We start from the raw sequence: 23,299 nt of genomic DNA on the forward strand, positions 1-23,299 counted from the left end.
CACAGATTGACATGAAGATATATACTATGTTGTATTCATCAGCACCATTGAGCAGAGACTGCTAAAATTACAACTGTACCAGACAGCCTCCACAAAGACGGTCCTTGTATCACATTTAAAATCGAAAATATAGGCATAATGTCCATAATTAGACTGGACAGGACAGGTCATAGTTATATCTGTAAAAAGCCTCCGCATTTCACTAACTGTTCTCAATCTCTAAACAACTGCCTTCCTCTTACACATGTCAAAATTGCACTCTAGCTTTTCCTTGAAGCAACTACAAGTTATACATTTCTACTTCCCAACCCCACTAATTCAAGGGTGAGCATGCTTGTGCCCTTATCTTGTTGAAAATTTTTTTTAAAAAAATTAATAAAAAGAAAACTGAGAAGTCAAAATCTTATATCATGGAATAAACAAAATAATCCCACTTTTTACACATGTACAGGATGGTAAACAGGCTGACGATTCCGTCTCTTCACCAAAATGCAAGTGCAGGACGCTACACATGCTTCTCGTTCCCAAAGGCATGCCTGTGCGACACTGGAAGTGCCAAAATATGTCATGTACAATGTTTGACTCAATCTCTACTGCGAATGAAACCTTGCCGACTAATGGCCCGAATTGCTATCTGCACTAAGTGTAGAAGTTCCTCTACATCCTGGAAGCTGAAGTCAATAACCCTCTTAACAGCAGCAATGCCCTCCTTGTTTTGAGATTCTTCAAGTATCACACTTGCAGCTGAAAAGGCATTTTGGGATTTTCTGGTAGCTTCCATAGCAGAATTCACGTCTTTTGCCTGCACAAACAAAATGTTGTTAGCTGCTGACCACCTACAGCGTCCTCCAGTTGAACAACTACGGCATGGTCTAACCCCATAACAACAATTAAAGCCAATACCCTAAAAGCAAAAGCTTCTATACTTGCAGATATCTGAGAAATCAACCCTAAGTTCAAAATCATGTTCAATTCATCAGTCATTTTAAACCATCAAATCATATGCAATCCCAAAGACCTAACGAAGCATTAATTCATGTCAGAATGGTCACTGAAAATATCAGAATAAGCCTTTTTTCCAAATTTACTATGTTGGCTGCCCTGTCCAGAAAAGGAACTTTTCAGCTAAATTAAGTATTTCAAGTTCAATAAGTTAGATGTAACCTCGCAGATTGCAATCAATTAAACATTAATAAATGAGGCATTAAGATGGATGCACGAATGCAGAAGATAATATATGAGCATGAATAGACTTACGAAATCAAGCAGCCGGAAAAAGCCTGGGTGGTTTCGAGGAGCAATAACGTGATTCCCAGAATGAGAACCATTGCTTTTAGCCAAGGAAGCCTTTTCCACCAATGCTTGATTGTTCAAGTTGTCAATATCAGATGCAGAAGATGAAGGAGATTCACCTAAGCACAAGATCAGAAAATCACAAAATCAATTAGTAACATAAACCTGAGTATAACTGAGGCAAGTTTGCATGAAAGGATTAGTCCACATATATGATACTAGAATTATATGCAAAATATTGAGGATGGCAGTTTCTATGCAGTGAGAGGCCACAGAATGGCAGAGAAAATTACTTCTTAAGAATGCATCAAATGTTGCGAATGGCGAAACACAGAAACAGGCTCAGGTGTTCAAAGCTTTCCAGAAACCAGAAGATACAACAAGCTACAGAGTATATTTTAGGAAACCATGGAGTACAGAACTGCCCAACACAATCACACTTGGAAAGGGAAGAAGAAGAAAGGAAGATCCTAGTTGCTGAGGATGCATGGTCCACTCTAATTAGAGTGAAAGCACCAAACAAATTCTGCAAACAAGAGACTAGATGGAACATCCCACCTCGTGAATATCCAACATTGTTAAGCCAAGCAATAAGATACAACAAATGGCCACCGAATGCCAGAAGATCTCAGCAGGGTCTATATTTTCTAACATGCAGATGATACAAACATGGCAAAATGATTCAATGTTCACAGGAGGCCTATAACATGAGAGGTTTCAGAACAGTCACCGTACCTTGGGGAACAATCTGCAAACTAGCTTGTAAATCACGACACAGCCGATTCGTACTAGTATTTTTGCAGTAAACCACCCTCATATTAGCAACCTCCATGCATTTATAAGCTAAAGCAGCAGCAGCCATTTCCTGCTGTCTCTCATATTCATGGGCACAGGTTCTGTAGGTTTTGAGAAATTATATCAACTATCAAGCCACAAATGAGGGTAATGATCATGCATGACATGTTTAACAAAACAGTCCAAGATTCCTTCATATTAAAGATATCATGATTGCAGAATTCCTCCATCGAACACAAGTAATAGTCAGTAAACAAAATTCTGCATTTTACCAGGACAATTGTTCAATAACTAGTCATCTAAGCCCACTCATTGAGGGTAAATAGGTGCAAATCACTGAAAAAAATTATCAGTATTTAATAATTGGAGTAGATTATATACTGTTTAATAACATGATGTAAATTTTCTTCAATGTGTATGTACCAGGGTAACTATGTAGGTCAGTCTTCAGACTTGCACTCATTTTGGAGGGAAGAAAAAGGAAAAGGCATAACAAGACTACAAGGATTCTCACACATGACATGTAGCAAGATGATGTTGATTTGGGATAGAACAACATACCAGTCAATCAAACAACTCTAGAAGTATTAGTAGTACTACATCTACCCAAGAACAACCAGAGTAAAACAACATCATGAAAACACAAGACCCATGACACACTAGATCAGGGAGTAAACCATCAATCAGCTTGAACACTGACTTACTCGCAAAGTTTTGCAGCACTACCATAAATCTGCATTTGATTCATCTCTCCAGGTTTGCTATTCTCAAAGTTGCTCTCCAAAAGAGAAGCAGCATGAAGAAATTTTAAGGCTGCTTGGAAGTATAGCTCATTACATTCAAAACTAAATCCTGAGTCCTGCAATTATCAACCAATAAGACAAGTTGATGTGCTACTCATGAACTAGCAATACAGAGTTCCACAGAAATTTTACGAAATCATGCAGGTCACAAGGACCAGATATAAACCTTGATATTATCCGCATCATTTCTAAGGCCTTCGGCTTCTTTTAGCACATCTAAAGGTGCGGTCAACCTAGCGGCATCCTTTCTTTCCAGACTCGGGCCACTGAGATCCCATGCTACAGATCGACCAGAAGCAGTACTGCCCATGGCCTGATGAGGTTCATTATGGTGAATGATATTGCGATGATCTTTTGAAACCTCTGATGCATAAGTGCGGATGGAAACATCATGACCTGGTACTTGCAATAGACTTCCATTCTGGGTTCCCGGAGCAGGTTTGCTAGCAAAAGGTAGCACCTCATGTTCATCTTCAGGATGATGGTCAATCAGCGACTTCGCATCACTACGAGCTTTCAAAGCTGAATTGCTCCTCAATGCATCAGAACCCTTGATTAGGTCTTGTTGCATGAGGTTATTTGCATCCTTGCTGCAAGGATCACCTAAATTGACACCTGATCTCCTGTGCCCTTTAGGTTGCAATAGGTTCTCTAGACTGCCATCAAGCAATTTTCTTGACTCTCTCTTGCTAATACTCTTGTTACTTTTAACAGATTGAACTCCAGACTGATCAACAAAAGGTTGTTTCACATCACCCAGCAAGACACCTTCAGCTGCAACGTGATTTTGATCAATACCTGTGTCTACACTTGAACTTGTCTTTGGGTTTAAGTCTCCCCGATCATTTGGTAGATCAGAGACATTCTCTACTGCATCTTCAGAATCCAAACCAAAATTCCTGCCTTTGTCCTTGGGCAGCAGAGAGGAAGCCTTTCGAGATTTCTTTTGGGGTAAGACAGTATTATGCTGGTCCTTGCCAATCCTGTCTTTGACAGAAAAAGGTTCTGAAGCATGCCTATCAGTCAGATATGTGCTATGACTCTCCAAGATGTCAAGATGATCATTATCTAGATAACCATTTCCAAAAAGTGAAGGTGGTCTACCACCAAGTTCACATTCCTCACCCAATTTGCCTCTAGCATCAGTTTTCCGAAAGTCGAGCATATGGTTTTCAGCTAACTCAGGATTGAGAACATCAGGATTTTTCCGCTTCTTAGCTATCCCAGATCTCTTGGTCACATTATTAACATCCCCATCCACAGCTTTTCTGGGGCTTCCTTTTATGGGAAAACCACCTACTTTGACATCATCCAGCTCAAAACCATCCAATTTTTCTGGAGACAATTTGTTCAGACTGGACATCCTCATGGGAGATGAAGAAACTGATTCAACTGGTGAACCATTCACTCCTTGATAACTGTTTCTCTTTTTACGGGAATCAGAAACCTTTGATGAGCTTGATGTGGCAGCTGTTAACACTGGTTCACATCCCAAATCCTTTTTCAACGACTCCAAATCCTCCATGGTCAGTTGAGATGTAATTTTTACTCTGCATTTGTTTAACTGCTTTGGCTTATCAAAATTTCTGTCAATTGTATTATTACAAGCCGATGGAACCATTCTGGTGTTCATGTCTTTTCTTTTCAATTCAGCACTAGACTTACTTCTACTGGACTCCTTCCCATCAATCTGAGACACCCGAAGTTTCTTGTCCCTCCTGAATCCACTGTCACTGCTCTCCTCCTTCGCAGGCAAATTTCTGTCAGGGAGTTGACTTCCATCATTTTGAAGTGTCTCTGCATTATTTTGAGAACTTTGCCAATCCCTCAGTTTTCTCTTCTTTAAGGATATCTCCCCACTATTGGATTTCCCCATCATATCCACATATCCATTACCCAATAAACCTGATGCACGTTCACTTGGTTTCCTGAGAGAAGTTTGTAAACCATTCCTCTCCTCCTCTTTTGGATAATCACATTCACTGGGATTTCGGTTTTCTGTAGGTGCCAATGTTGGCAAAATAGTTTTTGACTTGATGCCTGACCTGCCGAGGCATGCAGCAGAAGCCTGGATGTTCTTCGCTGCAGAAGCAGTTTTACTCTTCTTTGAAGGCTCAATTTCATGCCTATCAGTCTCTCTTTTGCTTTTCTTCTTTAGCTTTACATCACCTACCGAATAAGTCTGATGAAAAAAACAAAAACATACTAAAGCACAGAAAACAACATTAAGATATAAGATGATGACAAACCTCCAGTTACATGCTTCTGTTTCTGTCTATTCGAATGCTTTTCCACTGCAATTTCTGACACAGTAATGGATCTATTAACTGGTTTAACTCCCAAAGAAGACTGCTTCATATCTTTTGAACTTCCCCTTTTCACCAGATCCTGTTCAAAGTTTTTTCCCTTGCTGCCAGTAAAAGATGTTTCTTTTATTTTATGAGCCTTCTTTCTTCCACTAGCCTTGTAATCAAAACCAACATTCTGGTGGCTCTGATTTAGGAGCTGTACGTCAACTGCATGTGCTCCAGTTGCAGGCCTATCAGCATGATTTTGAATCCAATGTTGGTTCTCTAAAACAGGAAACTGATATGAAGCATAGAGAGCCTTCGTTGTCTCCTCCTCACTAATGTCACAATGGTTCATTCCAGGCCTATATATTAATGAAAATAAACTGGTTAATATCAGGCCTAAAGATTAATTTAATTAGATTGTTACTCAGGCTTTAGTAGGTTCTTGTATATCTACCATATACACACACATTGCAGAATTTTGAAGCAAAACACATTATTTGCACATTCAGGAGAAAATTACAGAAAACAGACAAAAAATAGTGGTTTTTCTAATCCGTAGTTCCTCATGCGCAATATGTGACTTCAAGAAAAACTAAATTGATTTGACAATACAAACCGCAAAATGCAACAGAAAAGAACTTACAGCCAGTTCAGCATGCTGCACAGCCACTTCTCCGGCAGATCTTCAGGCTTTGTACCATAAGGCAGGAGACGCCAGGCCTGACATTGGTCACATTGGACCCAATTTTCCTCTATGAGAGCCATTGTAGCCTGTTCTGTGACCAGTGTCGGCCCATTATTTATAGGAAGACTGTCAATTGGAGGATCATTCAGTAATGTTTCAGATATCACCTGGTCATCAAATTTACTACCCCTTGGCTTCCCTTTTGGTCTATCACCATATGGCTGCTTTTCTTTCAGAGTCTCAACATTTGAGTCCTTCAATCTGTTGACAGATGAATTCTCCAACACATCCACTCGTGCTGAGTTTGTCTCAAACAAATCTTTATAGGTATCACGAACCTTATTTGCATCCCTCTTAGTAGCCTTTTGTCTCGCCACAGCAGAAATACCAGCCCTTGTACTTTCTTCTGCTGAATCCACAAACTGCTTTCCTCTAACTTGAGCTCCCTTTAACTTCTTTTTACTTTCTGATGAAAACTTCTTTGCAGATACAGGCATCCTTGATTGATCTTCTTCATGGGTAGTTCTAGCACTTAATTTCTGTATCGAGTGATCAATACCCCCTTTAGTATCTCTTTCACTTTGAGATGTATCAGAATCAGCTTTGAGTGAAGCAGGAACCTGGTTAGCTTTGTTCCCTATGCCTTCAAGTTTATCAACTGGAACATCCTTCTGGGAACTTTTTACGTGGTTTTTCGTAATCCAGTCCAATGAGCAGCTTTTATCTTCTTGATGCTCAATCTTACTATCACTTAGGCCAGACATTGATCCAAAGGACTCATCCTTGACCAGCTCAGTCACCGACAATCTGCCCTTGGCTTTGTCCTTGGTATCCTTCCTCTTCTTTAAGGTGGCACCATTTTCATGCTCCCCAAAAGCTTCAAGCGCCTTAGCTGAGTCCTTAAATGAGTCCTTGATTTGCGGCACCTCGGCTCCAGGGTTTTCCTTTAAGCGGGAGAGCATATGATCCTCAAAAGCCATTTGATTCCTGCATTTTGATTCATTATATTTTTTACTCTTCCCAACAGCTTTGCTTTGCTTCCTTGTCAGTAGAACCTCATTGCTTAACCTGGAGGTGGAATCATCCACAGATGTGGTAGAATGGTTATGCTTTAACTTGATCGTGGCCTCAGGCTTATTACTTTCCATTGGTATGTTACTTATTAAATTAATAAAAGTGGTATGAAGAGGTGAAAGAAGCAGGCCCCCAGCAATGGTCAAGGAAGTCAGCATCTGTCCATGTTATGCAAGCAAACAACCAATTGAAAGGACAGAAAATGAGATCGACACTGTAAGAACATACAAAATATACAAAAATTTAAAAAAAAAAATTGTGGCTTCTGGAAGTACCTTAAGAATGCAGGACGAAGATTCATCAGAAGTCTCTTGAGATTCCAATAGATTTCCTCCACTTCCTCCAGGACTGTTACCCGTCGAAGAAGATGGAGATGTTAAACCAAGACCACTGTAGATTGCAGCATTCTTTTGTGGGACTTTGATCCGAAATTTCAGTGGTTTTTGATCACTTGGATTAAGTGACTTATTTGTGGATGGTTGACGTCTTGTGGGAAATTTATCAGTAACTTGGACAGAAGACAAGCAGGAATCTTGTCTCGATCCGTCTCCTGACTGGACCACCTTTTCGTGTGACAAATGGACTCCACGGCTAGCAGCTGTTCCATTTCTCTGAGACAAAGGCAGATCAGGGGGAGCAGTTGCATTTTGTACAGCAACCTGTTTTGCAACACAATTCAAGGTGCTAAATGGAAAGAGAACTACCAAAAATTTAGTAATTCATATTTCAGCCATATGCCTCATTCCCCAGCAAATAATTAGAAAGGGAAAGAACAAAACTTGCCAATGTACCTCCCTACACATAGGAGATTTTGTTGTGGTGTGAATTTGAACTCTTTGAGGACTCTTTGGCTGTGACCAAATTGAAGGTGAGCGTTGGTATGTAGGCAGGAAAGAACCATAACCACCAAACTTCGCCCCTGATAAAGTAATTGAATCAATCTCATCACTTTTAGAACAGAAAGAAGAACCTTAAACTTCTTCTTTGTCATATAAAGTTCCAATTCTGCTATACTCACCTAAGTTTTCAGCAGAAACTCCTCCTTCAAAATATTTCTGAAAATGGCCTAGCACACTTTGGACCTTCTCATCCTTCAGAAAAAGGAATGAAAGGATCAGGACAGGAAATGCATTTTTGGGAAAAATATCAGAAGTGCAGCAGAAAGAACACAAAAAAACTGTGATAACACTCCTGACAAAAATAATCAATGCTCCATGACAACGAATGACACCCACACACACGAAAAAAAAGAGAAAAAAAAAAAAGACAATCTGAAACTTGTGAATTGTGTCCCGAAGGAAAAATATGCGACACGCATCATATATTAGATTTTGAAGACCAGTGATGACAAACAATAATGGTACCTAGGAGCAGGTAGAAGTTGGCATGGAGAGAATCACGAAATTAGATTGATTAATAACGTGGCAAACAATCAGTATGAAAGTTACAAACATGAACCTCACCCCAAAATTCTAATCAATTGTAAACTTTATAATTAGAAAGCAAAACAACACACATTAGAATATTAATGAAACCATAGCAGCACATCATAATGTCTGAAGCCCCAATGTAGAAACTAAAATTTCCTCAATCCATGGAACTTTGCACAATTTCCAATTAAAATGCTATAAAGCACATGCCTTGAGGTAAATGTGCAATGAAACTCCATCAAAATTTTGTCTTTTTTCAAAATTCCCCCTTATACTTGCTACATTTCATTTGGAAATAAATGATCAACCATACTTGCTGTACAGCAGAATCCATCTATGCTCTAAGACAAACAGATGTTACTTAATCTTCTAGCATTTTGTATCACAATTCTAGTTATCATTATCAATTACTCGTCCAATCCAATAACTAAATTGTTAATTGAGCTTCCAGCGATAAAACTCAATGCCACCATGTTGTTTTTCTCCTTGCTAGTCAAGTCTGCAAATGTTGAGTTATATATGTTTTTTATTTACCTATGAAGCTAAAAACAATAACTTCAGTACAAATTAATCCACAAAATCTGATTTACACAGAGTAAAGAACAGAACAGAGCTCTTACAAGGTAAGAAAAAGCTATCTCAGGATCGATGCTTGTATCATCATCATAAGCCTCCCCTTCTTCAAGCTCAGCCTCCATTTTTGGAGACCCACCTCCCCAAACCATCCCTTCTCCACACACCCTACCTCTACCCCCGACCTATGAGGAACCTACCTTTACAGCTTTACTCCCGTATTCCCAAAACCCTAACCCTAAATTCACCCGTTATCCTGAAGTCTAGCATAATCAGTAAACAATCCAAAATTAAAAAATACAACTCTAGCCCACAAAAATTCTCCAAAAACCCACAAAATCCCTCCAAGGAATTGCTCTATAGCTTCCGGGATTTGCCACCAGGACAAACCCCACCAAACCTACCTGATCATATTTATATAAATGTATATAAACTACTATGTATATTCCTGCGAAGAGCAAATGTATACAGAAAGTAACAGAAAATGCGTGAATTGAAATCACTGCTAATAATCAGAAGACTGAGTGCTTTGAAGCATCAATCGCTGCAGCGACGGAATTGATTCTGAATTTATAAATATTTTTCTTTTTCTTTTTTTTCCCCCCCTGCCTTGGTTATGTCTGATGTGTATATGTTGTGTGTATGGAGACACAGCACGGAGAGAGAAAGGAGGCCGTGTTGTTGTATTCTGTTTTCTTTTTCTTGTCTTCTCTTTTCTTTCTTTCTTCCGCATGTGTTATAATATGGGCTTTTATTTTCCTAACTCCCCTTTGTTTACTTTTCCATTTAGCAATATTGCTTATTTTACAAATATTCTTTTGCCTTTGGCCCAAAGTAATTAAACATGTTTTCCCTTTTTTTTTTATCTTTATTTTTCTTATTAGTTTCCGCGCTTATTTGTACTCAAAGTTTCCCAAAATTAGCAGCTACATCGTCACAAATTACGTAAAAAAGCTAAAAGCTCGTAAATTTGGATGAATATCTATAACAAAAAGAACTCGTTGATATACCTAAATACTTCTAGTATTAAGTTGTCCCTCAGAAATTATCAAAATTAGCAAACATGCAATCGCAAATTAAAATTTGAATGAGTTTTGAATCAGTAGTATCTCAAAATAAAAGAGCTCGTGAATATAGTTAAACATGAATTGTCATTGCGACAAAAAAAAAATGTTAGGTACAGTAATTATACTACATCAAAACCATGTTCATAACTATTTAACAAGATTGAGCAAATATTAGGGGGGATTGTAAAAATTTTATTGAACTTTAATCTCTTTATACATGATTTCTTGTGGAATATATGGTTCTGTCTGGTTCGTGGAGGGAGAATATGTTGGTTTTGACTGGTGAGCGTATAGTAGTGTATCATGCATATGATAGCTAAAATCCAATAAGAATGGGAATGGCAGGCATCTTCAGAGTCTCTCCTAGAAAAATAACAATACTGATCTGATGCTGATTTTTTTTTTTTACTCCACCAGGGTTAGGGTTGGATTCATTTTGAAACTGTAACACGACCAGTTACTGTTAGGCCCATAATTGAAAATCTACATTCAGCTCAAATATCCCACACCAAACCTCCATCAAAACCTCAATAAATCAAAGCCCAAGCAGTTAACTTGTTTGGAGCTCACAAGACTAAGTAGAGAGCAAAAGAAGCCTCTCTCGCCCTTCGCCAGAACTCTCAAGACAATTGTTTTAAAATTTTCTGCTAAATGTTGCATTTGGATTTTGTTTGTCTATTTGAAGAGAACAACATTTGGAGTAACTAAATTCCCATATTTGATTGTTTTCTTTTATAAAAAAAAAACCAAACATTTTCCCTCTCTCTCTATCTCTCCGAGCAGCAAAAAGAAAAACAAATATCAATATATTCTATTAACTACAAAAATATATTCCAAAAAACCAAAGAAATTAACCTTGAGCAAATAAATTATGATGTGACAAGGACGCCATAAATTAAGAAGAGTCCATTTACCATTTACGAAAAAATCACGAGATTTATAGGCGGGCGATAAATACAAATATAAAATTCTTAGAATCAAGAGCGTTGACTGTCCTTTTATTTTTTTTTTTGTCGTTAAGTTGTTTAGTACATAATTTTCCATAAATCAATACACTATTTTTTCATAATCAAACTAGCATGATCATTGACTGTAAGCTATCTTATAGTAGATTCCTACACTAATTGTTAGGCAAGTATTGATACCTAAAAATACTTGTACTTATAAGGCAACCACTAATTTCTACTGTAATTGCAAAAGTACGGCCTTAATTTTTTTTTTGTAAAAAAGTTTTTTAGGTTTCTATAAGAATTTTTTTGTTACACTGTTTCTAAGCATCTTTTCGTTTTCACGTATATCACATCTTAAAAAAGTGCTATATTATATTTTTTTTAATAGAAAAAAAAGAGCCGAAATATTACAATCTATTGCAGAATATTGCAGAAAAAAGAGTGTAACAAGGAAAAATACTTTATCAGCACCATCCAATTTGTTTTTTCTCACAACAACAAAAGCAATTAACAGAAACTATATATATAGTTTGATTATTCCTCTGACGTGTACTTTAAACACTTTCCTCAATTAAAACAAGTTTCCGGCTAAAACCAATGCTTAGTCTGACTTGAAGCTCGACTTGAAGCTCTTAAGATACAAGAGGACCAAATTCTGTCCCAATTTTTATTGCTGAGATTTTGCTACTTACCAAATTTGGACACTTTTGCCTACTCATTGTTGATCTCATATTAAGCAGTAGAATCGCAATACTACGTGACTTTACAGCAAAGTACTCAAAAATGGGTTTTATTTACAGAAACTCCATTGGTTGTATCCTATGGTACAACTTCCTCTTTCCTTTCCAAAAATAATCATCTTTCAAATCCCCTAAATTTCTAGGGTTAATTTAGTACTCAACTAAAACTTTCCATTTCCTCATCCTTCCCTCTCTCATTTAAAGAACCACTCCTCCTTACACCATATATTGTTTTTCCTCTTCAAAGTTTCAATCTTTTTTGGTCGGGTTTGGAATTCTGTGGAGATCCAAGTTTTAATTTTTTTTAGTATTAGTTTTTTTGCTTTGCAAAATTTAGTCTTTTTGGTTATTTGAGTTGTGGCTGAATTGTAGGTTTTTTTTTTTGAAGCAATGATTTTTCATTAATGTCAATATGTGAATTCAGTTTTCAAGTGTATAAGCCGGTAGGGGAATTGAATTGGGCTAATGGTGAAGTGGGTTGTGATTTAGGTGCTTAATTTTTGAGAGGGTTGTCTTTTTGGTGAAAGTTTCTGCTCTTTACGTTGGGAAAATTATTCAAACAATCGGAGGAAGTGGATGATGTACCATTCTTCTGGTATGGATTACTCGCGGGAACCTGGCATGCCCACGAGGTTTGTGTGGCCTTATGGTGGAAGAAGTGTGTATATCTGTGGTTCATTTACTGGGTGAGACTTCAAAATGTCCACCTTTTAGAATTTTATCATGTTTACATTATGGTTCAGTCCTCTTTGTTTTTTTTTTTCCAATTCTGGTTAGTTCTATTATAGTGGCAACTGGTTAGTTTCATTATATCCCTATTCAGCACTTGACATTAGCGTGTAATATTGTTATATTGATTCTAGTTAGTTGTAGCACTAATAATGGTGGCAACTGGTCATTTTGTTAAGGTGGGCACAACATCCGATGACTCCAGTGGAGGGATGCCCAACGGTCTTTCAGACAGTTTGCAACTTACCTCCAGGCTTCCACCAGGTTTCTGTTACATACGTTGTGCTTTTGGTGAAAAGTTATTGCCTTTTATTAATCTGTATACTTATTGTGTAACTTATCTGGGGCAAAATGGGATGCTTAAAATGATAACTTCACTTGTGAAATTTAGTCATACCATTCGTTTTCTGGTTTCATCGTCTGCATTATTATAATACTAGGAGATGCAAGTTTCCTTTTAAAAAGAAGGGATAAGAAAAAGAAAAAGAGGAGATAGTTACCATGTTATCATTTGATCTTTTGGTAAATGCTACATTAGGTCTTTAGAATGTTTGGTTTTGGTGGCAGCAGTAAATATAATGAGATCTAAGTTTGTGCTATGTTTGAGAGAAACTTTTTGCGTGAGCATGAAAGTTTTGCTCCTTTTTACATAGTTTATACAGTTTAATACAAAATAGATTTTCTTGAAATTTTTTGGTCCATTTAAAAGTTCCATCAGATATTGCTGTTTCTTGGATGAATCTTGAATTCTAATCTGTTGGCCTCTTCTGTGACCAGGTTCACTTTGGATTGTAACCTAGTCATAGCAACAAAGGCATACAAGAGTATGCACAAAATCTGGCAGATCTGTGAATTAACACTCTTATATCTTGTATCTGTAAATGCAGTACAAGTTTGTCGTTGATGGTGAATGGCGGCATGATGAGCACCAGCCACACGTCTCCAGTAACTATGGGACTGTCAACACTGTCCTTTTAGCAAGGGAATCTGACTACCTGCCGCCAATGCTTAATCCTCAATTTCCTGCTGGTTCTAATATGGATGTTGATAATGAGGCCTTTCAGCGTCTGGTATGAGAGTATTTTACTGCATCACACATTATAAATACTTTTGGTGATATTACAGTTTTTGCTTCTGTGATTTTTTCATAAATAGCTGGATGATTTGAGATTCTCAACCTAATTTCATCTCTCTAATTATTTGAATGCAAATTGGCTTTGAGTAGACAAAATAATGTGCATCAACTAGCCATAAGAAGTTGGATTTCCATCTGTGAGTTGGGAGCCTTGTAGACAAGCATCCAATAGAGTAATTTTGTATTGCTAATCTGTTCCTTTCTTGTTTCTTGCCTTGCATCACAACAGCATAAAAGGTTGTATCAAAAGTTTTGGTGGTCTCTACAAATGCATTGATGGAACTCCTGATTGTTGAATAGATAATTTGATTTCTGAATTTTATAATGACTTTATATAGTCTATTGATGATTTTCTTCTTGTCCTATATGATCTCCTTTTCGTGCCTATGTGTTAGAGTATTAATGTTTGCTGGTGCTTTACATCTGGTTATTAAGTTTCAGGTCAAAGTTTCAGATATTGGGTTATCAGAAGCAGACTTAGAGATCTCTCGCCACCGCATTTCTGTATTCTTGTCTGCACATACAGCTTATGAGTTGCTTCCTCGGTCAGGAAAGGTATGAGTTAGTTGACCTAGCAATAGTCACTAGGAATATATTGCAGCATATCTCTCTCTTGATTTAAATCAAATCTGGTGCCCAGGTTATTGCTTTAGATGTTGACTTACCTGTGAAGCAGGCTTTTCACATTCTTCACGAGCAGGTATGGTCAATTTCTTGCAGACTTGACTGGTTTCCTGTTCTTGAGAGGACTTCAAATTTGTAATACAAGTTGGGTTAAGTTTGGCTCTTGGTTGTTATAAGCCACCTAAATGTGAAAATACACTAGTGACATTATTCTATTGCAAGTATATTCACTTCTGGGGCTCTTGTGACCATTGAGTAGTTGACCATTGTACTGATCGGGATGTTGAGCAAATGTGATTTTTGTTCTTTTTTTTGGATGATATTTGTTCAGGTTTTGCAGATATGCATCTTATGTTTCCTATTGTCTGATCAACAAAAGAAGATCCCTTAGTTTGCTTCTCCTTTGTACAAATCAATACCATGTATTCAATAAGCAATGCACTTGGTTAATAATATTTGAGATAATGCAGTAAGTTCGTGATACCTTGTTAAATGCATCCAACTATCCAAGACCAAGATCTGATTAGTGATGCAGGGATCATATAACCTATTTGTTAATGGTCCCTTTATTCTTGGAAGATACTCTATCTTGTTTTCCATTTGTTCGTCTTCCAGTTGGGTATTTGAGTCTTTCTGATATTGCTGTATCCCTTTTCTAAGCCATGCTAATTACAGGGAATTCCTATGGCTCCTCTGTGGGATTTCTGCAAGGGCCAGTTTGTTGGAGTTCTGAGTGCACTGGATTTCATCTTGATTATGAAGGAGGTACCTGCTGTGATCTTTAATCTTAGGACAGAATTTCTATTTGCTTGTGATGGTTGTACTTTATATAAATTCAGGTTAGATTACATGGGCAGTGTTCGTCAGTAAGCTTAACCTGATATCCGCATTTGATATAACAGTCTTGTGATAATAGGCCTTTTTTTTTTACTTGAACTTGTGACTATCCCCAGCTCAAATAGTTGGGAGGTGGAATGACTTTGTATGTTCTGACAGAGTATTTTGTATTCCTCTATGATAACTTTCTGAAGTAATAGTTGTCCATTGACCAAATCTGATTGCACTAGCTCTTAGAAACTGGGATATTTGCAATTATGGTCTCAACTTTGCAGCTCAGAAATCATGGGTCCAATCTGACAGAGGAAGAGCTTGACTTGCACACTATATCTGCTTGGAAGGAAGCTAAGTCATTTATGAATAGACAAATCAATGATGGTGGAAGAACAGGTCCCAGGCAACTTGTCCATGTAAGTACTGATTTATTTTAATTGCAAACTAGTTGTGAGAAACTCTGTTGCCTTTTATAATAATGTTGATAGTTTGGGTCCTTAGATTCTAATGATAGACACACACCAAGTTTAGGCATAAGTTGTATTTAGTGTCTTCACTTTTTCTTTATTTTTTGTTTTACCTTGTTAATTCTGAACAAATTATTCAGTGTGCTTCTCTGGTTCCCTTTTGTCTGGAATGAATATTTGTGGGCATTGCCCTTCCAGAGGTTTTAATAGTTGATCAAGTCTCCTCTTGTTTCATGATATGTTAATTTACAATTATTCATGATCACATTTATTTTCATAGATACCATATAGAGGGAAGAGTGTTGTTATCAATGTTAGGGCAAAATGGTAAGATAAGCTTCCTTTTAATAAGGCTAATGGGGATGTCTATTTGACTATGACGAAATTTAAGGGGGTAGTTGTTATTGTCTTGTTATTTCACTCTACAAGTTCCGTTCATCTATTTCCTGCGACTATTGATGCTGTGGTTTTATGCAGTAAATTGGTTGACATAAAATATTGTTTTTTCTGAAGCTGTTCCTATTTTTTGGTTCCTAAATATTGGTCCATCCTGTGCTTAAGCATGTATTTTCTGCTTATTGCATTTTGTTTTTGCAGGCTGGGCCAGATGACAATTTGAAAGATGTTGCCTTGAAGATTCTACAAAATGGGGTGGCTACAGTTCCTATAATTCATTCCAGCACTGAGGAGGGATCATACCCACAGCTATTGCATCTTGCTTCACTTTCTGATATACTTCAAAGTACCGTGTTAATCAGTTCTGTAGACTTGTAATTTGTTTTCTTCCTTGTACTGATGCTTCTGCCAAATTCAGGCATTTGCAGATATTTCAGATATTCTTTAGGCTTATTGCCTGTACTCCAGCTCCCAGTTTGTGCAATCGGATTGGGAACTTGGGTTCCAAAAATTGGAGAGTCAAACCGGCAGCCGTTTGCAATGTTGAGACCAAGCGCTTCCCTTAGTGCAGCACTTAATTTATTAGTTCAAGGTATTTTTCCTACTCCTAAGGGATAGCTGTTGAATTGTTGTGCTGTTCAAGCTGTAGATCTCCTTTTTTTTGGCTTTAGTTATTTGCCCTTTTTGGAGAATGTTTGCTTCTGATCTTCTTTGTACCATGAGGATATTGGTAGATTAAGCGGGATGAAATAGAAATATTCACGAGTGTTAAGTGTATAAATCTATAACTCCTTGGAGAAGGTAACTAAAATCAAGTGCTTGCAAAGCATTTTGGACTTAACATGTGATGTCTCATCACTTGTAGAACTGGTGAGTTTTGAACCTGCAAAAGTTCCTTTTGCACCATGATTCTGGGTGGAAAGTCATGGTAGTTTCTCAGAAAAGTAAACTCAACTTGAGATTTTGCAGATAGATGTAAACAAATGTGATTTGGAGAAAGAATTATCTAATTCAGGCCTGAAATACCTCTGTACTTTTGTACTCAAGCATGTTGTCTGTTTCCTTTGCAGCTCAAGTTAGTTCAATTCCTATTGTTGATGACAACGACTCCTTACTGGATGTGTATTCTCGAAGGTAAGGATTTATTGTGTATATTATTGCATAATTTTAACAACAGACTTATATTATGTCGAATTGGACTCTACTTTCCCAACAGTTGAAGGCAAATGTTGATTGTGTCTTTGACAGCGATATTACTGCATTGGCCAAGGACAAATCTTATACAAATATTAATCTTGAGGAGATGACTGTTCATCGGGTAAGCATATTGCCTTAGTTTGGGAGTGTCCTTGCAAAGCCTAAGGCTTTGGCTACAAGTTCGAGTGTATGCATGACGTTAAATTTTCTGATGCACTGTCTTAGCTTCATTGTTCATCTCTTTTTCTTTTCTCCTTATGCTGGAATGCATCTTAGGCCTTGCAGCTAGGTGAAGAACCGTATTCCCCATATGGGATCAGCCAGCAAAGATGTCACATGTGTTTGCCAACTGATCCGCTACACAAGATTATGGAGAGATTGTCCAAACCAGGTTATTTATTGTGCCAAAATCTATCAGATTTTTTGTGCTAAAGTTCCAATGATTGGCAGTGTTTTCTTTGCTTGTGGAGGTTTAGGTTTTGTTTATTTTAATGGTAAGGTCATCACCCTATCACGAGATGCATGAAACTTGAAGTTATGATTGCAGGGGTGAGACGGCTTGTCATAGTGGAAGCTGGAAGCAAGCGGGTGGAAGGTATTGTAACATTAAGCGATATTTTCAGGTTCCTGCTTGGGTAGTAGACAAAAATGCATCAGATTGGGCGACGGCTTTTACAATCCGGTGGCTTTTAGTCTGTTTATGCTGACACCATTTCTGCACCAGCAAGGAGAAATCTTCTCTATGGTGATTTTATTTCAATTCTTTCATACATACAATTGGAATGGCCTGACATTTCAAGGCCTGGGTTTTAGGGTAGTAGGCTCAAAAATGTGGCTGCAAATTGTCGCAGTTGGGTTGTTCCATAAACTGCTAGCTCCCCTTTACAAAGTATTGTCCCCTAAGTTATGCGGCTAGGATGCTAGAGTTTTGTTGAAAGCATGGACCTGCAGTTTTCTGCTGCAGGGGACAGGAAAGTTGGGAAATAAAGTGTTATGATCATTAATGTCATTTTAGCATCCATCTTGATCTTGTGCTCTGGTTTTTATAGGCACAATGTCTTCTTATGATTGAACTTTCTGCTGGTTTGTTAATTTGTACTATCATTTTCATTTTCAAGTTAACGAGTTTTTATGTTATGATAAAATGCCGAGGACAAAGCCAGAAGAGAGGATAGAAAACTGATTGGTGTTATTCTCATGGTCGGAGGGAGACACTCTGTACACATCAAGTCTCTTACTTTGGTCGACACTTGATACACCCTAAAGTCAAACTGATTTTGATTGCATTGAATAAGAACCGAAAATTCCAAACCAAAAGAGCCTTGGATGATGCGGTCAAAGGTTTCAAACTGATTTTGATTGCACTTGATAAGAAACCAAAAATTCCAAACCAAAAGAACCTAGGATGATGCAGACAAAGGTTTTACATTTCCTTTTCGTCCTTACCATACATATGTACGTAAATACATACATATATATATATATATATTTATATATATATCCCCTCGAAATTGTGAGGCTAATACAAGAAATAACAACTATTTATATATAATCCACAACTATGATATACATGTATGTATATTTCCCCTCAAAATTGTGAGGCTAATACAAGAAATAACAATTGTTTATATAGCCCACAACTATAATATTAATACAAGAATCACAATTGGTTCAAACTTAGAAATTTTATTTTTACTTCGAATATTGACAAGAAGCCGTAAATTCGGCAACCGAATTTTCAACTTATTCATTTTTTGGACAAGTTTTCCACCAAAATACAAGAATTAGGACACTATTTCTAATACAAGAATTATTAGGTTCAGGACGTTGCTCTTGCACAGCCACTTGAATGCGAACTCCGTTTGAATTAACTGTTTTTTAGGGTGTTTTTGAAAAATTTTGCTGTAACAGAGTTTTTAGATTATATTTTAGAATATTTTCAAAACATATTTTGAGATATTTAAAAATAGAAGAATTTCTAGAATATATTTTGAGATATTTTTTAAAATTTTTAAAAAATTTAAATTAATTTTTAGATTACCTTTTAAATTACTTTTTAAAAATTTTTATTGTATTTGAAAAAATAGTTTTTCAAAAATACTCTCCCAATCCAAATTCCAAAAACAAATCAACAGTATAAGTGCAAGTTCAAAGTTCCCAACACCACCCTCCCCCGCCGTCCGCCGCCGAACGCAGCCATACGTAACTATACGTACATGGATAGATATACGCATAAAGATAGAGATATGGAAGGACTAACAGAAGAGGAGAAAAGGGCACTAAGAGGGAGTAAATTTGCACCGCTTCCATCTGCTCCTCAACCCCGCCATCAACCCAGGTAACCCACCCCACCCTACGGTGACCAAATTCTGTATATTTTATTAATTATGTACCAAAAAATGTGATTTTTTAATCTGGGTTGTGAGGCAAAAATGCAATTTATTAGTGATAACTGATGAATTTTGTCTGTGTGTGTGTGTGTGTGTGTTCGTGTTTTAGGCAAGCTCATCCAGGCGGGCCATTGAAGACTAATAAAGCAGCAGCATTAGCAAAATTCTTGCAGAGAAAATTGCAGGAACCAAATGGATTGGCCTCTGTTGATCCCAAACTTGTTGAATTGGCTGTTAAAAATGCCAAAGATGCCGTTAATCCAAGTAATCTTTCCTAGTCTATTCTTCATGTATATTAACTGTTTTGGGCCTTTTGACTACATGTTTATCAATCTTCTGGAGTTTTTCCGGCATATTTTGCTTGTTAGGTGTAATGATGCTAGTTTTTAGGATCTTGGGCATTGAGAATTATACCAAGCAAGTGGAAATATGTAGTATGTCTAGTAAGTTCTCAGTTGTTGAAAGCAAATTGCTGGTTGATAGGTTTTAATGGCCCGAGAAGTGGAACTGAAATCTGCAGTATATTCATTTATTTGGTTTTTAAAATATGGATGAGATTCGAACTTTTGGCTGACATTTTTCTGTTTGAATTAGTCGAGTTTTTCTGATTGTAATTGGATCTGGATGTGTTATTCTCGATCTTTTTATGAGATAAGATTGAAGGTCACAAATTTTTTTATCATCTTGGGAGATATGTTGATTTACAAGGTTGGGTTCTCCTGCTTATCCAGATTAAGGAATGTTTTTCAATCTTAACCATGAGTGAGATACAGGCTCTGACAAAGAATAGGACTTTTTGGCTCTCTTATTAGAATAAACTGTAAAGACTCCATGCTCTGCACATCTCATGAAAGTAATCCTTACATCTGAGCAAAATAGATCTTTAGAATGAGTAAGCTTGATGATTACTTGTCCAATATTTAACACTGACTACTTGGATCTTTGGCTGTGTTTCTTCATCACATATCAATATCCTGCTAACTTTAGAGTCATTTGGTTATCTTGGGTTGCTGCAGCTGGAATGTAACTCATAAAGCATAAGTTTTGTGTCAAACCTGAATCAGTATTTCTTGTTTCAAAATTGGTTTGTATTCTTCTTTACGGAAGTTGGGAAGATACTTGAGACTGGTTGTTACGTAGCATTTATCCTTTCACATCCTAATCAAATGGAATTTTCTTCAATCATCAAAAGAACAAAAGATAGCAAAATTTCTTGAAAGACAAAATTACTTTAGATTTTATTCGTGCTTAGAAAATGCATTGTTGTAAGTACATTCTTGGGCCTTGGTTTCCATCACTGGTTGGCTACTTTGGATTCTTTCTTGGATGTTCAGCTGCATATTCTATATATGGTATTTAAAGGGAAAAGCAGCAGTAGTAATAATTTTGTGACTATATAAGAACCATTTTTTGATGCATAAAACCTTGTAAGGATAGTTTTCTTGTATATTCTTGACATATTTTATGCTCATAATCTAGTGAAACTTTGTCATGTCAAAAATAAGATGAAAATGGGTTCTTTAATTGCCTAAAGTATTTGGTTGGGTCTAATTTTTCCTTTTTTGTTTGTGGATGAACATTGCAGGTGGGACCTCGAGTTATGGAAGAACAATTCATCATGTGGATTCTTTTGGTGATTCTGAGGTAATCCACAGTTGCATTCATACAAGCAATTTCCCATAAAGAACATACCAGGAAAGTTGAATTTTACTTTGGTCACTATGCTATAATCAGCTTCCTAACTTCTTGTACACACATGGGCAGGAGTCAGCTGAAGAGGAGGTTAAGATCTCTGTGTCAAAGAAGCGTAAGAAGAAGAGAAAGAAGTCAGATAGAAAGCAACAGAAAAAAATGAAGGTGGTGCCTCTGGGTGCTTAAATATTCAAGTTTCCCTATCATTTGTTAGTTCATTTTAACTTTGACTATTGTTATTCATACAGAACTTAAAGGACTCTACGGATGGAAAGAAGAAAAGACCTAAAAAAAAGATGAAACAATGACCTTGAGTGAATTCAGTGTTTGGTGATTCCTGGAGTCTATTAGAGGGGAACAATCAAGACTCGAGCCGCAGTACCGTCGCAAAGTGAGCTGATGCTTATGTTTCCCCTTTAAAAGTCATGCATAGATCGGGTGGCTGAGGAAGTCGGCCACCAAGCAGATGTTGTGTAGTTTCAGTGGCCTTGTTAACTGGGTTTTTAACCACGACGGGCTGCAGAAGAGAAATCTCCTAGCAAAATCTTTTCTCCTACAAATTGTCATTGTCAGCAAAATCACATTTCAACAACTTGTAACTTGTCTGTTGTCCTGCTAAGTTTTATTTTTTCCCCGTGGGATCCATTCTTTTTCATTTTGTGTTTAGTATTACATTCGGTTCAGTTTGTACTAACCTGTTGGTGACTGGAGTAAATACTTGCAATTGTGCTTTTGGGGTTTCAGATACAATCGAATCGACACCCTAATTTGAAAGGTCAAGTAGCTCGCTCATTTTAAGTATATAGACACTGATGAATAACTTGCGAATTCAATTTTGAAGTCATCTTTGTTTAACTTCTTTTGTCAAGAAGCAGAGGGTGATAGATGACGAGTATATTTGAAGCTTAACTGGAGCTTTATTCACAACATGGTGGTGAATCGGAACATTCTAAACTTTCCTTGTATGAGCTCAATTGCACGAGAGCTTCCTCCACCAACATTCTTCTGTCTATCTGGAGTTGGTGTGGGATCATCAACTAAACCGGAGGAGGTTTTATGGAGGGAATTGAATGAATACGAAATCGTTGGATTATGGGCAACACAGCTTTAGCTAGCCCATAGACGGCACAAATGCTCAAGAATTCCTACTGAACAGCCAAAACAAATAAGCCTCTTCAACCCTATGTTTCAGCATATACCGATAAGGACAGATGTGGAATAAACCTTTTATCTAATTTCCGTTCACTCGAGCAATATCTTGCAACATCAACAGCTTTTCTTACATGTGAATTTCTGTTGATGGCACATCAACTTTCAAACCAACCATGCCAAGGAGGGAAGAAATAGTCCAAATTGGTCTATGCGCACCCCGTTCTCGTCTTGCTTTAAGCATGAAGTATCATGTAGACAAGGACAGAAGTTACGGGCATAAGTTGACAAATCAAATGCCCTGTTACTCTCTCTTCTCGAATGCAACCAAAAAAAATGCCACAAGCAGCAACAAAGATGATATGTGAATATTCTGCGAAACAGTATGGGCAATGAATCGAGCAGATTGAGCAGTGCATATTGTATATGCTCTGTCATTCGACTGGTTTCAGCAAGTTCTCTTCAGTTCCTATTGGACAACAACATTAGCACTAGCAAAGACCAACAGGAAATCCACCCTCCTATAGAATCCAACAGGTCTAAGCCTGAAAAGAGCATTTCTAGCACATACTACATGAAGCCTTGCCAACTAGAGCAAAGCTCTTGCTACATTTTCATGGACATTATATGCATACAATACAGACATACATTTAAGCACGTATACACATGACACACCGACATCCTGACACAGACCAGTGAATAATATGTATCAGCCGTAATGAAACCTCCACGATTGTTATTGTTGTGCAAACATTTCACAATGCTGTCAAAACAAAGAAAGTGATATTAGACTCAGCATCCTGCCTTTGATTATCTTTGATGATATGTCTCACATGTGATTTGGGATTGATGAACCAATTACTAGGCAAAATATGCAGTGTCTAACTTGTCTTCCTCAAAGCAAACTATCCTTTTAGAATGTGAAAGATCGGATTATTTGTTTTATCAAGTTTCTGATCATTACATGCACAAAGTTGGGACTAAT

At 37.2% G+C, this 23,299-nt stretch overlaps 3 protein-coding genes across 11 annotated transcripts; 2 read left to right on the forward strand and 1 right to left on the reverse strand.

The window, feature by feature from the left end:
* Positions 1–376: 376 nt before the first annotated feature.
* Positions 377–9,674, reverse strand: LOC113733987 (cysteine-tryptophan domain-containing zinc finger protein 3-like). Of its 4 annotated transcripts, none has more exons than XM_027260247.2 (11): positions 8,995–9,674; positions 7,963–8,035; positions 7,736–7,863; positions 7,220–7,603; positions 5,829–7,102; positions 5,141–5,544; positions 3,058–5,060; positions 2,793–2,947; positions 2,029–2,189; positions 1,258–1,412; positions 377–802 (listed from the first exon to the last, which is right to left on the reverse strand). In XM_027260247.2, exons 1-11 carry the CDS (start codon positions 9,097–9,099, stop codon positions 584–586), a joined length of 5,061 nt encoding a protein of 1,686 aa, XP_027116048.1. In that variant the 5' UTR covers positions 9,100–9,674; the 3' UTR covers positions 377–583. The 4 variants fall into 4 exon arrangements, with proteins under 4 accessions (XP_027116048.1, XP_027116047.1, XP_027116049.1 ...); XM_027260246.2 differs by having other exon boundaries at positions 7,724–7,863; positions 8,995–9,658; XM_027260248.2 differs by having other exon boundaries at positions 7,728–7,863; positions 8,995–9,656.
* Positions 9,675–11,540: 1,866 nt separating this feature from the next.
* On the forward strand, positions 11,541–18,092 carry LOC113733988 (sucrose nonfermenting 4-like protein). Of its 6 annotated transcripts, none has more exons than XM_027260252.2 (13): positions 11,542–12,390; positions 12,613–12,697; positions 13,321–13,503; positions 14,004–14,123; positions 14,209–14,268; positions 14,868–14,957; positions 15,305–15,439; positions 16,088–16,232; positions 16,305–16,478; positions 16,957–17,020; positions 17,135–17,204; positions 17,369–17,474; positions 17,631–18,092. In XM_027260252.2, exons 1-13 carry the CDS (start codon positions 12,281–12,283, stop codon positions 17,720–17,722), a joined length of 1,434 nt encoding a protein of 477 aa, XP_027116053.1. In that variant the 5' UTR covers positions 11,542–12,280; the 3' UTR covers positions 17,723–18,092. The 6 variants fall into 6 exon arrangements, 4 of the variants coding, with proteins under 4 accessions (XP_027116053.1, XP_071937803.1, XP_027116050.1 ...); XM_072081702.1 differs by having other exon boundaries at positions 11,543–12,390; positions 13,211–13,503; positions 17,360–17,474; XM_027260249.2 differs by having other exon boundaries at positions 11,544–12,390; positions 17,360–17,474.
* Positions 18,093–19,212: 1,120 nt separating this feature from the next.
* Positions 19,213–21,945, forward strand: LOC113734020 (uncharacterized). Its single transcript, XM_027260310.2, has 5 exons — positions 19,213–19,421; positions 19,583–19,737; positions 21,059–21,117; positions 21,238–21,330; positions 21,414–21,945. Exons 1-5 carry the CDS (start codon positions 19,300–19,302, stop codon positions 21,471–21,473), a joined length of 489 nt encoding a protein of 162 aa, XP_027116111.1. The 5' UTR covers positions 19,213–19,299; the 3' UTR covers positions 21,474–21,945.
* The last annotated feature ends 1,354 nt before the right edge of the window (positions 21,946–23,299 follow it).

This window comes from Coffea arabica, chromosome 3c (assembly GCF_036785885.1).
Source record: "Coffea arabica cultivar ET-39 chromosome 3c, Coffea Arabica ET-39 HiFi, whole genome shotgun sequence".
Lineage (NCBI taxonomy): Eukaryota > Viridiplantae > Streptophyta > Magnoliopsida > Gentianales > Rubiaceae > Coffea > Coffea arabica.

Bases quoted from the DNA above. Each gene is read 5' to 3' on its own strand.
- LOC113733987 (XM_027260246.2), bottom strand. From the start codon at position 9,099: ATGGTTTGGGGAGGTGGGTCTCCAAAAATGGAGGCTGAGCTTGAAGAA. The intron at 7,864-7,962 runs GTGAGTATAGCA...TTACTTTATCAG, and splicing joins AGTTTCTGCTGAAAACTTAG to GGGCGAAGTTTGGTGGTTAT. The intron at 5,061-5,140 runs GTTTGTCATCAT...CTTATTCGGTAG, and splicing joins ACAGAAGCATGTAACTGGAG to GTGATGTAAAGCTAAAGAAG.
- LOC113733988 (XM_027260249.2), top strand. From the start codon at position 12,281: ATGATGTACCATTCTTCTGGTATGGATTACTCGCGGGAACCTGGCATG. The intron at 14,269-14,867 runs GTATGGTCAATT...TGCTAATTACAG, and splicing joins TTCACATTCTTCACGAGCAG to GGAATTCCTATGGCTCCTCT. The intron at 17,021-17,134 runs GTAAGGATTTAT...TGTCTTTGACAG, and splicing joins CTGGATGTGTATTCTCGAAG to CGATATTACTGCATTGGCCA.
- LOC113734020 (XM_027260310.2), top strand. From the start codon at position 19,300: ATGGATAGATATACGCATAAAGATAGAGATATGGAAGGACTAACAGAA. The intron at 19,738-21,058 runs GTAATCTTTCCT...TGAACATTGCAG, and splicing joins CAAAGATGCCGTTAATCCAA to GTGGGACCTCGAGTTATGGA. The intron at 21,331-21,413 runs GTGGTGCCTCTG...TTATTCATACAG, and splicing joins AGCAACAGAAAAAAATGAAG to AACTTAAAGGACTCTACGGA.